This window comes from Ctenocephalides felis, unplaced genomic scaffold (genome assembly GCF_003426905.1).
Source record: "Ctenocephalides felis isolate EL2017-DRISC unplaced genomic scaffold, ASM342690v1 CF-g0.4_SCAFFOLD_01492, whole genome shotgun sequence".
Lineage (NCBI taxonomy): Eukaryota > Metazoa > Arthropoda > Insecta > Siphonaptera > Pulicidae > Ctenocephalides > Ctenocephalides felis.
The window spans coordinates 14654706-14671435 of record NW_020537646.1 but is presented as its reverse complement, the minus strand read 5'-3'; the positions used below and the strand labels follow the sequence as shown (position 1 = coordinate 14671435).

Below are 16730 nucleotides of genomic sequence, written 5' to 3'. Positions count from 1 at the left end.
TTTTATAAATATTTATTAATATATACATTTATATAATAAAATTAAATTGGTATTTATAAATTGAATAACTGTTACACGAACTGAAACTGTTCACAAAAATTATATCAATGAATACAGTTTCGCAAGCATTTTGCTATTAACACCAATACTTTGCTAAACATATTAGTTTATTCACATTTTATATCTTGAACATAAATATCTTAAAAAATATGTTTTCCACAAATCGTGTTGATTTATTGGCATTTACAAATGTGATAAAAGCACGCAATAAAAATATTTTTTTATATTATTTCTTAACGTTGCAGAGATTTATTTGTTTTTTGATTTTCCTTCGGCTGCTTTTCGGTCTAAATAAATATTTTAATAATTATCATTATCATCTATATGTAATATATATTTATTGAATTAATCTTTTTAATATTAAGTGCATACCTTTGCTTTTTAATTTGGCCTTTCTTAGAGCTCTACGAAATATCGTACCTTTCCACCACGCCTGCAATTTTAATAAATCGTTGGTAAAATACACACTAAGTACATAGATATCATAGACCGAAATGAGTTAATCTACATTTTTCGCAAATAGTCCGTCATTTAAGCTTAAATTAGGTAAGAATCTCAGAATTCGAGATACCCAGCGGTAAGTCTGGGTACCCTAAAAGTTGTCTCAACACCTACGGTAGGGTGTACGCAACATATGTAGGTTTTGAGACAACTTTTACAGACTTACAGCTGGGTATCTCAATTCCGAGGTGAACTAAAAGAATAATAAGGCATTACCATGTTCAAGATAAATGCAACAATAACAATAAGAAATATTGAGCTCTTGCATTTGTCTTTGAAATAATTTATAGTCTAGTCTGTTCAAATTAACAACATATTTTTGGCAATAGGCAAAATTTTATATAACTAAAATTAATAATTCCTCTGAAGCAAACCTGAATTTTAATAGCTGCATTATTCATTTCGCGAAGCATTCCTCTTCTCGACGTTTTGCATCGCGTTGTTCAATATAATCCGTCATTTCTTGATTTCTTCCCTGTAAAATGGTGCGTAGTTCCTCTGCTGAATTACGCAATTCAAACCTAGCGTTGGCGCTACGCAATTCGGCGTCGCGCTTTTGGTGTCTGCTGCGTGACACTCCTCCCAAACATGGGTTAATTCTTTATATTGCTAAAACAAAGACAATAACTAGTGGGTGCCTTAAGGCAAATTGCTGGAACTTTCCGTACCGTAATTAAAATTCTTGGTACGGAACCCAAAACATTTACACAAAACGTGTACATATTATTGAAATCTCTATAAAATATTTGATAATTTGATGTACATATGTCCAATAAACATTTTTCACCGCCAAATGACATTTTTTTAACGTATTTTTATTGAGAGTCCATAACCGCTGAACCTGCCTTCCCAAAAATTTAATCAGTTCTTCATCTTGTCAATACAAGTAAAATGTTTTTTAAATTATTAAAATCGGACGCTCTGTTCTCTTAAAAACTGAATTACCGTTTTTGGCACTTTTTGCCCCGTATCTTCGGAACGGCTAGACCTGCCTTTGCCAAAAACTAATGAGCATGTCTCCTTATCAATACGAATCGAATGTTTTATGAATTATTCAAATCGGTTGATCGGCGTTCCCGAAATCGTCGACGAAAATTTGTATCCGCGCAGCACACACACACACACTCACACATATACACACACACTTTTAAACATTTTTTCTAAGGTATGCCAAAATGTTAAAAACCTTTGAAACGTAAAATATATAAAAATTTTCATTTTCAATTTTTTTGCGATTACTATAATTTCCCCATCGGGATGTTAATAGAAGATTTTAGACAAAATAAACAAGTTTTGAACCATTCCTTGGGGTATATAATATGACTAACATTGTAACTAAGCTTATGTTATTATTATTATATTTTTACCGTAATAATACGTTCGAAGAAAGCCGTTTTCTCTGCATGAATCCGCTTTTCTTGTAAAGAATTAACATCTAATTCACTTTTCTTCATCCTGATTGCTGCTTCTTCTTGCTGCCTGCATAGCTGCAGTTGCTCCCGGCGAGATTGTTCCCAACGTGATACTAAATTGCATTTAATATCACTCAGTAATTTTGAATCCTGAAAATAAATAATATTTTTAAATGTTAAAAAATTAATGAAACAAGTTTCTTAATAAACATCGAATGGTTTCCTAACGCTGAAATCGATGCTTAATAAAGAATGTTATGCCAAAATTTGAAAAAGTATAGCAATATATGGTCGATTTACTACAATGAATAATAACAAAAATATATGAATAAATCATATTATACTTGCATAGGATTTATGTTCTAAATTACTAATTTCAACGTGCGCTCTTCCCAAACGAAATCTGCTCTGGCTTTATCGTGCTCCAGTTGGGCAGTAATTGTGCGTAGCTTCTGCGTCGAATTTGCTGCTTCTGAAAGTAATGACTGCTCTTCTATATCTTTATCTACCGCTTCTTTTATTGCATTGTTTAGTGATGAAGCTGAATTTTCAGAAGTCACTTCCTCTAGTACTTGATTGAGTACGCGGTGTAAGTAAAATCTGTTTTTAAATTGATAAATATAGATAAAAAACTCGAAGAATTTATTATTTCAAATTATTTCTACATATACTCGCCGGTCTCTGTAGAGCTTCAGCAATTTAGATAAATAACTATGTCCATAGACACTCCTTTCTTCCATAACTGTAGGCCGTTTTATATCTCTGTGAACACGATCTTTCAGACTCATTCCTTGATCAGGTCCAGGACTTGGTATTCCTGATTCACCGGATGCAGTACGCAATAATCCTAGTGAATTAGATGCTTGAAACAAAATACATGTGAATGCTGCAGATTCAAAAGAGTTGAATTTTTCTGACATAGTGATTCTTTAATTAAAATAATTTTAATATGTTTATTATATTAAAACTAATGAACTTATCAAAATTGTTCTACTGTCTCTACTCTTGAATTATTATTATATCAATATGTCACCATAGTGATACATACATATACAAGTTCATATATGTAACCATATACAGAATTCTTTGAAGAAAATTTTGAGTAGCTATTGGTAGCTATGTAAATTGAAAATCAATGTATTATTTGCTAAGTTGAAGTAATAATGGATAGTCGGTCATCCCAATCCCCAATATTGTAATATATAACATTAAATGATTTGTATCCAATTGGTGCTTAATTTCACACAGTTTTTTAAGGATGATTTACAAATGCATTTATTGTTAATAACATTTCTCATCTATGGCACATCTTTTAAATAAAACTGTAAAAATAATTGTTAACAATTAATTATACTACCAGTAAATTCCATTTAAGAATTAAAAATACAAATAATTAATTTCTAAATAATTTTTATTATTTACAGTTATTTTCTGCTATTTCTAAAACATTAAAATGTACAATGCCACATATCACTATTGGGAAAGAAGATTTATATTTATATATTGTTATAAATTCTCTCAAATCAAAAATACAATTCATAAATGTTATCCACATAACATATATTCTACAAACAGGACTTGAATTGTTCAAGAGGGATTTATAGGATTGGATCATAACAAATACATCACCTTGCTATTTGATAATTTGACCAAAAAACTGTCTGAAAATCAAAGCATGATATTGTTTATGGGTTAAAAACTATTTTCAAAATATCCAAAAAAAGTATTGTGTTATGTAAAGTGATTCCACTGAAATGCAACATAAATTTTGAATCCCTGATTTAATGATAGGTTCGTAATAAAGTGTATATCTTTTTAAAATAAAAAACAAACAGAGCTTCATGTTATTTACATATAATATTCTAACATTATAAAAATAATAATTTAAATATAAAAATAACGAAGAAATAATAAATTATTGCAAGGTTTATGATCTTTACTAAGGTCATTTCTCTACTTTTATGACCTGCTACCATAAGAAGGCCGGTGCTATTATAGAGGCTCTCTTGATCACAATTTCGGTCTCGACCACTTTTAGTTTGCAAACACCATTCAACAAAATCATCAATTAATACCGGCCATGCACCTTCTGCATCATAATTTGACATATCTTCATCTATATGTGAAGCAAAATCTAATAGCAAATTCCAAGTGTCTTTTGGTATGGAGCGTTTATGATGTTCCTAACGAATAAATAATTGAGATATTATTATGATGAAATATGATGTATCATTTCATACATTTGTTAATAGACATAAATTTTCAACTGATTATTTCTGAAATAAAGTATTTGTTTTGAAGTACAAGTTTATAATTCAACATTAATTCAAAGGTAAAATAAAAATAAATTTAGATAAGTTACTAAATTACATTAATATTGAAGAGAGTGCAGTACGATATTCAAATTTATCAAAAAAAAATTTAAATCGTAGAAATATGTAGTTGTCTAATTTTAAATAAATGATTCTGAATGTGATTTAAAAAAACTATAGTTAATCTTCATACATACCTGTAAAAATTTACACCATAATTCCAAGAATTTAAATCTACCAGCTAATACAATATTCCAATATGCTATTGCCATATCCAAATCAATGCCTTTTTGTCCGGGGTCTTTTGCATAATTAAAAGTAAAATGATAGAACTCTTTAAATTTCATTATATCTTTGAGTTCATTTTCTAATAATGGTAATTTTGCTTTTAATTTATCTATGCTGTCAACACCCAAATCCATCATACCGTTTATGAACTCATCCCTAGAGAATTCACATTGTGTTTCTGCTTTAAATTTCCAAGCTATAATTAAAACTAATTTAGATTCTGGACTAAGACATAAATCATCCAAAAATTTCATTATTCCATCTGCTGATATTTTGTCATTTTCAATAGGGTCCCGATACCGTTGAAATAACGCTTCTAATTTTTTTCTATCTATAACTACTTTAGGTTCTTTATAATAAGCATCTGGATTTTGAAAATAATTATCACTGGCAATATCTAATTTCCAATCATTATGTGTAAGACAATAAATAGCTGTATTTTCACTAGTTTGTGTCAACTGTATAAATTTTTTAACTTTGTCCCGTTGTGAAGATTTCAGTTTGTGCTAAAAATAAATATTTATAAATATTGTAAAATAATATGTATGAAATAATAAAAATGTGAATATATTATATAGAAGTTGCAAAAATAATATATTACGCGTAAGAGACAAATTGTGACAGATAAGAATCACAATGAAAGAAAAAATGCAACAAAAAATAATAATTAATAGGCAAAAACTCACCATTTTTGTGACCAACTAAAGCCAGAATATTAATTTAAAAATGTTATTTGCATTGAAATTATGCGATGAACATGCACATATGCACAAAAATGCTGCAATTTTATCATAACCTAAAAAGGTACGGCAATATTATATTAACATCACAACAACACTAATAATTTGTTCTTTGCACTACAAAAATCATAAAAAATATGAGATTTGCGTTGCACTTCGATGAATAGCCCTACACAAATATTATTTAATGGTCATTAGACATTGGGAGAAAGCCAACAGACGAACGATTCTTGACAAAAGCACTTGTATGTAAATGGCAACACTAAAAATATTTTTTGAGAAATTACAGTAAACAATTATGAAGACCAATTTATGTTTTAATTTAATATATTGTTAAAAATTTTGTATGAAGATATAATTGAGAATTTAATAATTGAATAAAAAAAAAATAATGAAGAAATATATTGACAAATAATTTTAAGTACTGTAGAATATATTGTTTTTATTGTAAATAAAAGAACACAAGTTTATCCTCATCCATATTTTATTATACAAAGTTATGCTTACAATAAAATCTTGTAAATTGCCACAGAACTGCGCAAGTTCAGACAAGTATTTACAGATAATAATCACAACAGACTTGAATATGTAAATATTCATAAAATATGGATTTCCCAAATGTTAATATTGTGGAACAAGTTCTTAATCAAAGAGACCGAAACCCATGTCATCATCTTCAGACTCAGATTCCTCTTTCTTTTTCTTCTTTCTTGGATTCAGCAGGTGCTGCAGCAGCAGCAGCTGGAGCGGCAGCAGTAGCAGCAGCAAACTTGCTGGGATCCTGCAAGAATAATAATTGCATATTAAACAAAGTTTAAAAATACACAATACTATAATGATATAAAAGTATCAGTCCCGTCTTGAAACATGTTGCCATCATTGATTAACTTCGGCAAGGTTTTAACATCATTTTGTAGTATTTTATTAAATATCAGGCATTACATGCCAATTCTGGCATGTAGTGTAAAATTATGTTAGAAATTTTATAGTAAATATGTGTAATTCGATGTTCAGATAAATTACCTTAATGTATTCCTTAATTGTGGTAGCTTCTTTGAATTCAACTTCAGTAGTGGCTGCAATGGCCAACAAGTTCTTGAAACCATTAGCCAAGCTGTGTGGAGCAGAAGCAACAGTTGGATAACCAATAGACAAACAAACTGAAGCCAAATTGGCAACTCCAGCTTGGAACTTGGCACGCAAATCTTCAGGCTTGATGTCTAAGATTTCAGGAGCAAAGATAGTTCCAGAATCATAAACCTGTAAAACAAAGATAATTAAAATGCAAACAAATTAAGACAATATACTATAATTGCAAATTTACTGATAAGCAATTTTAAAGTTTCATGAATAAAATGTCAAATTATCAATATTTACCTGTTCAACCAAAAGACCATATGAAAAGGGAGAAATGTTCAACATGTTAAGCAAAGTAGCTTCTGAAGCACCAACTTTATCACCAGGTTTTAAGATATGGACATCATTGATGATTTCAATAGTACCTGGAAAAAGCAATATTTTTAGTAAACAATGAATAACAATTCAGCAAATTTATAGTATAATTTGGACATTCAGACAGCACAAGGCATTTTTCAACTGTAACGGTCCATAAACTAGAGGGTTCTGCTATACTCTAGCACTAGTTCAGCTAGGTCCGTTTTCAGACGGAAAGTGTAACATCATTTGTTATTATATGTAAAGGATTATTTATATAAAATATTTACCTTTTGAAATTTTTGTTGGGATGGACAGAGCTTGGAAGAAAGATGTCTTTTCGGGTCCTAGACCAGTATTTTGAGCTGGAATAATAACGGACAATGGAGCAATGGCACCAGCACGAGCTGGAGCACGCACTTTGTTTTCCAACAATTTATCACGAATCTAAAATCAAATTTTCAATTATTATTAAGTATTCGTACATCAATTTGGCGTAGATCAATTTCTTAATATCAAATTCAAGCTAAAATAATTACTTACATCAACAAGATCTCCGCGAGTAAATACAAATCCTACATTTCCGCGAATGTGAGGAAGAAGCTTTTCAAGAGCCTGGTTGTTCTCAACATGACCTTTGATAGCTTTTCGCATCATGGTGTTTTTGCCCATAAGGACAACGGCGCTTCCACGCAAAGACATACGAATTTGTTGCATTTGCTTGGAACCCACATTGTCGGCTCCCACAATAAAACATTTTGGGTATTCATCCAACAATTGCTGTAAAAGATAATGTACATCGTCATTTTTTCTTGATTATTATTATTGATTCACTATTGGCATTCACTTTGTATTACTTACGACGAGCTTAGTAAAGTAGTTTGACTTCCAGGTGGCTTTGTCCTCCCTACCCATCTTGGTGCGCGTAGGGACTTCTTTGAAATTTAAGGACTGAAAAGAGGTTAATGAAATATGTCAAAAACGTGTACATAATAAAAAGAGTAAATTCCATAATTCACTAGTAATTGAAACAATAATAAAATTTTATGAATTTTTTGCAATAAAACAAAAACTGGAAAAACAGGATTATTATTATAAATAAAGATTTCCAAACAACTCACCAAAGTAAATAATCTATTCAAGGTCCGAAAACGCAATGGCGGAATGTCTTCAATCAGCGGATGTTGTAGACAGTGAGAGTTACCAGATGAGAGTTTATATCCATGTCCATAGATAAGCGAATCGAATAGATTAGCCCGGTTGAAATTTTAGATCCGAAGAAAAAGCATAGATAAGTAAACATAGGGTAAGGAAGTAAGCATAGATAAATAAGCATAACGGTAGGAAGTAAGCATGAAAGAAACAAAAAAACTGTTTGAAGATCATTTCAATATATCGTTAGTTTTAATTATAATATGATATTATATATAATTTTTACACATATAAATATATCTATCATAAAAGTCTAGTAATGTAAACCATATGTAAACTAATTTAATTAATCTTAGTCGTGATTTTAAAAAAGGTAGAAAAAAAGTTATAAATAAATATAAGTAATAAGTAATTGTAAAAATATATTTGTAAAATTCAACTATTATCACATTACAAGACAGCACAGCACATGAGTGAATACACAATATGATTAATCAATTTCAACATAGAATTTTTATCGCCTTTTATACTTTTTTCTAAATTTGTATTTATGGTTGAGCTTATTTTGGCGGAGTTGTTTATTTCCCTGCACTTCGTGATGTTTGAAGGCATTGCCAATACGACTTGATCCTTTGGCGCATTTTCCTGGTTTCATGTACAAGAATGACAATTCATAGCAATCAGGTTTAGAGCCGTAACAGTGCTTTAACATGTTTTTATGCCAAAAACATAAATGATGTAAATTCATTATTGGTACTTGTGCTATGACACAACCATGATCTAGATGTCTATGTGAATCGATCAATGTAGCCTATAACATCAAAATTATTATTGTATTATACTAGGACCAAAAATTAAGCCATTAATACCTTTTCAAGTGTTCTTTGAAATACAAATAATATCGACCTATTGTCACATATGAGAACCACAAACACATAATCTAACGTTCTTCCCAATGATGTTCCCCACCAGGAGCGCAAGCCTGCTTTCATTTGGTCATATAAAGTATCGCCCAAATCCAATAAGTAAATCAATGATTTCTGTAAAAAAATCATAAAATTTATCCAATTGTTAACTTCCACTAAAGTAAAGAAATGTTGGTTTTGAAATCTTATTATATAAATTTACCATGCTTAATTTTATTTTAAACAGATTTACCTGATAAAGATATAAAATTTGATTTTTTTTTTATTATGGATAGGAAATAACCTCAAGTCATCACTAAATTATTTCGAAAAAAATTTCTTATATGTTTTTCTCTTATATATTTGTTATATGATTGTATTTATATGCTTAATTTTTTTTAAATAACATAAGATTCAATTTCATGATCGTATAAAATAAAATATACATAGTTCTATACCCATTCTGTAAGTCCAACTAAAGAATCTGCAGCGCCTTCCAGAGCTTCTGGAATGGTGAGATTTACATGAGTGATAGCACCAGAAGTCAGCAGTTCTCGATGTATGTCGTTTCCCTCCAATATTGCTTCTGCTAATGCAAGGACTAGTACTGGGTTTAAATTGCAATCTGCATACATCTATTAAAATGTTGAAGTATAGCTATAAAAAATTAGTTAATAATCTTGCATATGTTATACATAAATCAAATTTACTAGAAAAAATGTTGTGCCCTGTTGTATTATTAAAGGTTCCTGAATTTGTTTTTTCAAAAATTATTGATTTAATTAAAATTTCAAAAGGATCACCTTTATACAGCCAGCAGCACATTTCCTGGCGCAGAGCAAGGCAATAAGCGTGCACGCATTACTTCCTCGATTATCTGGACCGTATCGACCTTGCGAGAAGTTACGTTCAAACCACCACACATCAACCTGTTAAATATATTATATATATAATATATATTATATAATTAGAACGGGTTGAATTGTATGCGTAAAAAAGTCTCTTAGGCACATATGATTTTTGGATTCTGGGGATCAAAATAAGATTTTTTGCTGAAAAAACCATACCTCTAAAATGAATTCTGATGTCCCGTTCATTGACCCAAAGATAAACGTTGAATTTTGAAAAATTTTGTTTTGACCCATTTAGAGTGCTCTAATCGCGTCCAAATGTATGACCGACCTAAACTAACTTGGGAAGCCCGATTTATCCTTGCCCATGTTTTACCCCCTGGGAACTTCCCTTAGTGGTCTCCCATGCAAAAATTGCATCATTTTTGGTACTTTAACATGACAAAAATCGGCGATTTATTTTGTTATAAAATTTATTTAATCATAACATACGTAAATAAAACTATGTAAAACTAAATTATTGCTTAAAGTCTTTTTTGGTTTCAAATCTGGAAAATATTGCTCTCTAATGTCGTCGACATAACAGCCTCTAGCTAGAATAGAAACGCAGAGACATAATGCATTGGAAAAATTGAAACAAAAAATTTTAATGAATTTTTTTTGGTGAAAAAGTTGTTTTGTGTGTGTGTATGAATTAATATCAGAAAAAATGGCATATCGCAATTTTTATATGGGAGACCTTTCAGGGAGGGTCTCCGAAGGTAAACGACAGACATCGGTGGATTGACCTTTCAAAGTTAGTGGGGGTCGGTATACATTTGGGGTCATCTAAATGGGCCATAACCGGCCTTTTCAAAATTTGACCCTAATCTTTGGGTCAATGCATGAGACATCAGAATTCATATTAGATATATGGTTTCTTCGGCAAAGTATCTTATTTTGATCCTTAGTATCAGAAAATCATATGTGCCTAAGTGACTTTTAAATCGACCCGCCTTAATATATATATTTATATATATATATATATATATATATATATATATATATATGTATATAATTTAGTGTGATACCTGTAATTTGACTTCATGCTCCGCGGAAGGGTAGAACGGTATTGACGCCCGTCTAGTGGATGACATGACTTCTCTTGCATGGTGCACTCAAATTAACATAATAACTGACCTATTTACACCATTTTAGTTTTAAATCAAAATATAAAAATGAAATAAAATATTTACATTAATAATAATCAGTGGTGTTGTCCTATTATTTCACCGGAACGCGTATATATATATACCTTAGGCCGTTCCTGTCTTAAGAGGAAGTACCGGGACGACCTGCCACAACACCACTGATATTAATGTTGCCATAAAGAAATAAAAAATAGTTTTTATAGATTTAGCATGCTCAGCAACAAACTAAGTTCTTCTATTACCTTTTATTAATAAAATGACTTATACACAAGTCCTTGTAAATTAGTGTAGTTAACAAATTTTAAACAGAATTTCATGTAATACGCATTCAAAGCTTATTGCAAATCAACTTTAAATCTTTCCAAATCTTTCATATTATCCGTTTTTACTAATAATTTTCTAATTTAGTCGTTCAATTCTAAACAGAAGAATATTTTATACTTTACCAACAGATAGGATTCAAATGTGCTTTTTCACTCATGAATATTTTCTACTTAGTTTTACAAAATGCAGTGGAGCGTGTACTTTTAATTTTGAAGAATTTTTTAAATGTCATTTTCACGAAACTATTATGTAAAATGCATTTCTTTTGTTTAATTATTTGCATACATTGAATATAATCTAACAAAAGTATTAAATATAATAGAAATAAATCTATATCGGAATAATTTTGAATTCAAAATGGTACAACAAAATTTAAAACAATAAAATCAGAAAAAAATAATAAAAAAATAAAAATAATTTGGCTTGCAGCTGTCATTTTAAAAATGACATTAAATATATAAATTAATTTATAAATTTACTTTAAATTAATAAATTTGATTAAGATCGTAGCGTAGTGTAAAGTACAAATTAACATTGATATGGGCCAGAGATAAATTTTTAAATGTACCTTTACTAAATTATGTATTAATTGTCCGTTTGTTGACCTAACTATATTCTAAGTTTTAGTAAGATTTAAAAAAAAATTCTCACATAGATTTCAAACAATTTAAATTAAACTTCTTAATCTAAGCTGCGCAATCAAAACACAATTTTACGTTTTTGGGATGCTCATTTTTATTTTATAAATTGATTATAATTATTATTCTACATATCTAACATTTTTTTATATTTTTTTAACATTTTTGTGCATGCATAAAAGTATCTAAGTTTTCAAATTACATTTTATATAAGTAGTGCAAGCAATTTAGTCTAATTATAAAAACAACATTAATAATCTTCTTACATAAAAATAATTATATCTATATATTCGTCAGTTAAAAAATTTTACTTATGATGTTTTAGTAACTGATATAGATAATTTTTTGATATAGAATACTTTGCAATTATATGATTACTTATTCTAATAACAGATATATTAATTCGCAATAACTATAAACTATTGTTTTGATTTCTCTAATGTGTTTCATTGTTAGCAGGGAGCACTACAGGGACTTATATTTTAAATGTTTTATTGTTAGTACTGAAATAAATGGCTTATATATAAGATTAATAAACTATGTACTATTAATTACAATATCTTATAGCTTCTTCAATATCTAATAACAATTTCAATATATAATCTAAAATTAAGAATAATGTCAATTATGGTATATTTATCCTAACATATATAAAGAAAATGAATTATATAGAAATTACAATAGAACTAAATTAAATTAAACTATGGAAGACCAAATATTTCTTAGCTACTGTGAAAAATTTGGAAATCAATAATATTATAAATTTAATGCCAATTACAATAGTTCATAAGAAAAAATCTATCAAGAACTATCAAACATCAACTGTAGGAGATTATGGAATTGTTCAAAATAAAACTATTTCTTAAAATAAAATAGTAGTGCCTAAACTACATAATTTCAATCATCTTGTCAGTAAATATAAGTATTACATAAATCACAATCGCTGTTCTCTTTTCAATCTAACTAAAATTCAAATTCCACGGGTTAGTACACATTTATGCCCATTATGTCTAAAAATTAGTAAACTTATATAGTATAGTGATTAAATTTTAATAGGAGCAACGTTGCATGCAAAAATATTATTTTTAATTTTAACTTAACAATTGCATTATTGGTGAGGCCTAAATGCTAAATTATTTATTATAACTAATTAATAATATCTAATAAGAAGACGTGAATTATTTAACAACTAGTAGTCCCGTTAGACGTATAATTATAACAAAAAGCTTACGAACTAATGATGTAATAATATAATATAAGTTTAATATGAATTTGGGTCAATTCTATTTTTACTAATTAATCTAATCTAAAAATATTTTTACAGCTTTTTGGATTTATGCTTTTGGAATTATTTACATAATTTTACATGATATATCTCAGTTTTGGATTGGTTTTATAACCTGTTTAATGAGTTTATGATCGTTTAATTATTATTTAAAGATGGTGCTTATTAATAAATAATATGTATATTATTAATTGTTTATACAATTAATAATATACATATTATATATTATTATTTGTTTATACAATTATTTTTGAAAACATTAATAATATGTATATTATTATTGTTTTCAAAAATGATTTTAATCTATTATGTAAAAAAGTTTTGGATTGGTTTTATAACCTGTTTAATGAGTTTAATTATTATTTAAATATGATGCTGCCTGTCTTATAAAAATAGTGTAAAATTCGTATTAACTATATATTTATATCTATAAATTATTAATATGTATATTAGTTTTTAACGTGCAAAGTATCGGTTTTAGCTTCTAAAATGCTTATTTTCGCGCATTTCTGCAATTGTTACAGACTCTTATTGGTGATTTATATCCTATATATTATAATAGTTACTGTATTATTTTTTAACATTAATAGAAAGTATTTTTAAAATAATGAAATCACAGTTGAATACTTCTTGTAAGGAACTAGAAAATTGACGAATGATTCTATACAAAATTGCTACAACCGTATCAATATGAAATACAACTCAAGTATTAATATTTTGCGTTGGATTTTTGAAAATTGTTATAAACCAGGGTTTATAATCTGAGTATAAATCATAAATTTATTTCTATTTTTTTTTAAAAAAAGTTATTTAAGTATGTGATTTTTGCTTACCAAGTTAAGTAAATATTAAAAAAATTTAAATTCAATATTAACGTTTTGATTTTCAGATAAGTACCGTTTTTTTTACAAAAAATATTATTAATCATTCACGAAATCTGCCAATAATTACAATATTAAATAAAAATAATACAATCTTTAAACATTGATAAAGTTTTAGAGAAATTGGAATTTAGAGAAAAATCGATATTTTACCAATAGAATTTAGAATTTGTAGTTTTTTGTGGGATCTTCTATTGCATTCTTTTTTATTTATTGTGTATTTCGAAAATATATACTTCATAATGTATATCAAATTCATACTTATGCAGTATATATTTTATGAAACAATGAAAAATTTACCTTGTGTTCGTCCAAAGGGTATGTTTGTGGGGTTTTCTATTGCATTTTTTTAAAATTATTGTGCTCTTCGAAAATATATACTTCATAATGTATATCAAATTCATACTTATGCAATATATATTTTATGAAACAATGAAAAATTTACCTTGTGTTTAGACCAATTAAGCTTTCACGAATTGATTTAGAAATTTATTCAAGGAAGAAAAATACCGATAAATTTTGCTATAGAAGTATGAATCGTCGATTTTTTTCCAAAGAAGATCAATTAAGCTATCGCGAATTTATTTATAAATTTAATCAGAAAAAAAGAAATACCGATAAATTTAAGTATGGTTTAACAAATTGATGCGATTGTAGCATTATAATTAGGAAGTTTCAATATACTAAGCATTAAAAATATAAACTAAATTTCAAAATCTAATAATATATTGGTCAATTGCTATTATTTATTTAGTAATTAAGTCTAATTATTTATTAATACTGCGTTCTAAAAGCACTTCATTTATGCAAGCATAACAATAAATTTGATTAATTCAGAGTAAGATCTAAATATCGCAATTTTTAAAGATAAAAAGTGAACAAATGACTAATTTATGTTCTTGTAAATAATAAGTAGCTAAATCTATTGCATTTTAATGAACATTTAGAGAAAATTCAATATTTTATCATTAGAATTTAGAATTTGTAGTTTTTTGTGGGGTCCTCTATTGCATTATTTTTAAATTATTGTGTATTTCGAAAATATATACTTCATAATGTATATCAAATTCATACTTATGCAATATATATTTTATGAAACATTTTTTTTTTAATGAAAAATTTTTCTTTTGTTCGACTAAAGTTTAGTACAATTAAGCTTTCACGAAATTTTATAACAAAAACATGAACTAATTTAATTAAAAAAGCTAAGTTTGAAAATTAATTTAATTTCTACTCAGTCCAAACGAATTAGAAATATAGATATTCATAACAAGCAAAAATTAAAATATAATTAATAAAATTTTCATATCAAACTGCAGTCTCAGGATACTATTAACGACAATTAAATTTAGTGCATAGATGAAGCGCAAATAGATTAAATATAAAGTACATGTTATCTAAATTACGATAATATTATATAGTATTATATTATTAATATAAAAAATTAAACTATTCATCAATATATATCTCTATAAGCCATAAAATAGTTTCCCAATACGAGGTAAAATATGAAATATTCACATGAAAAAAAAAATTGGTACTTTGCTATTTTATGGCTTGAAAACCTTAAAGTGCAAATACTGTTTCCCATATTGGTCTTGCGGTAAGTTTTCGTGGTAAAAACCAGAAAATACTTAAACTATTATAAAGTGGCTCTGTGAGGATAATAAACTACAAAACTTACTCAAAATGATGACCACAGACAAGCTTATATATAAAAGTAAAGTAATATTCTAATAGGAAGTAATGCTAATAATATCTGAATAATTCTAATCTAAATTATATGCATGACAGCTTTCAAGAGCTATTTTAATATATCTGTTATTAGAATCTTGCAATCAATAATTGAATAAAATTCTTGGTAACTACAACTCAAATTATGTTGCACCGATTTTTATGCGATAAAATTAATGTTAATAAATATAATTGAACTAAATTCTCAAAAAGTGATTAAAAATTAATTATATAGCTAGAGTGATTATGATTAATAGATTAAAATACAATATATAATATAAGGATAATATATTTAAAATATAGGAGAACGAGAAAAGTCAGGAATTAGCTTGCCGTTGGTCGTTTTGTGATGGTATATGCGCCTTGGACTTGATTCGATTTTTATTTTCATGTTTTATTTTAATTATAAAGAATAGTCAAGATAAAAAATTTGAAAGGAATTCATCATTTACTCCGATGTATACTGATTTCTGTTATGTTATGCCATATTAAACCGATTTATAGTATATTCTGTTAAGAACTCTAATCTTTGCACACGAGCTGTCCTTACTAATAGAGGAAAAGACACAAACAGACAGATTAACAGAGTTAATTCAAATTAATTAACAGAATTAATCCAAATATTATATTAACAGAAGTGAATTGCAATATGTGTTATTTATGAAATTTAAATTTATACAGCACGAATTCTTTTACCGGTGAGGACTCATTACAAAGATTTGGTTCTAGCAAAATATCTCCTAACATTGTCCGAATATTTAACCGTGTTCCATGGATTAAAATTCCTCAAAATATCTAATCTTTGTGGTTGATATATATTATGTTTCAACGATTTTCGAATCAAGTACCGAAATACCATCAAGTTTTCAATTTCTACTTATGATTCACCTCTAATGAAGAAGATCGCATGCTGTGGGCTCGTCAAAATCACATCCTTCTGGATCAGATGGATAAGAAGCCTGGCCTGGACACAGCAATGGTTTGTTATCATGGCAGCAAATTGGGTCGCGAGCTGTAACCCCA

The 16730-nt window shown here is 27.9% G+C and overlaps 2 protein-coding genes across 2 annotated transcripts; both read right to left on the bottom strand.

The window, feature by feature from the left end:
* Window positions 1–5995: 5995 nt before the first annotated feature.
* Window positions 5996–7921, bottom strand: LOC113370565 (60S acidic ribosomal protein P0-like). The gene is made up of 7 exons (XM_026611253.1): window positions 7869–7921; window positions 7609–7698; window positions 7291–7527; window positions 7038–7194; window positions 6691–6815; window positions 6337–6573; window positions 5996–6094 (listed from the first exon to the last, which is right to left on the bottom strand). The coding sequence occupies exons 2-7, from the start codon at window positions 7660–7662 to the stop codon at window positions 5996–5998; spliced, it is 909 nt and encodes a 302-aa protein (XP_026467038.1). The 5' UTR covers window positions 7663–7698; window positions 7869–7921.
* Window positions 7922–8413: 492 nt separating this feature from the next.
* LOC113370915 lies at window positions 8414–16454 on the bottom strand. The gene is made up of 5 exons (XM_026611587.1): window positions 16404–16454; window positions 9608–9733; window positions 9263–9439; window positions 8769–8939; window positions 8414–8710 (listed from the first exon to the last, which is right to left on the bottom strand). Exons 1-5 carry the CDS (start codon window positions 16452–16454, stop codon window positions 8414–8416), a joined length of 822 nt encoding a protein of 273 aa, XP_026467372.1.
* Window positions 16455–16730: the final 276 nt, after the last annotated feature.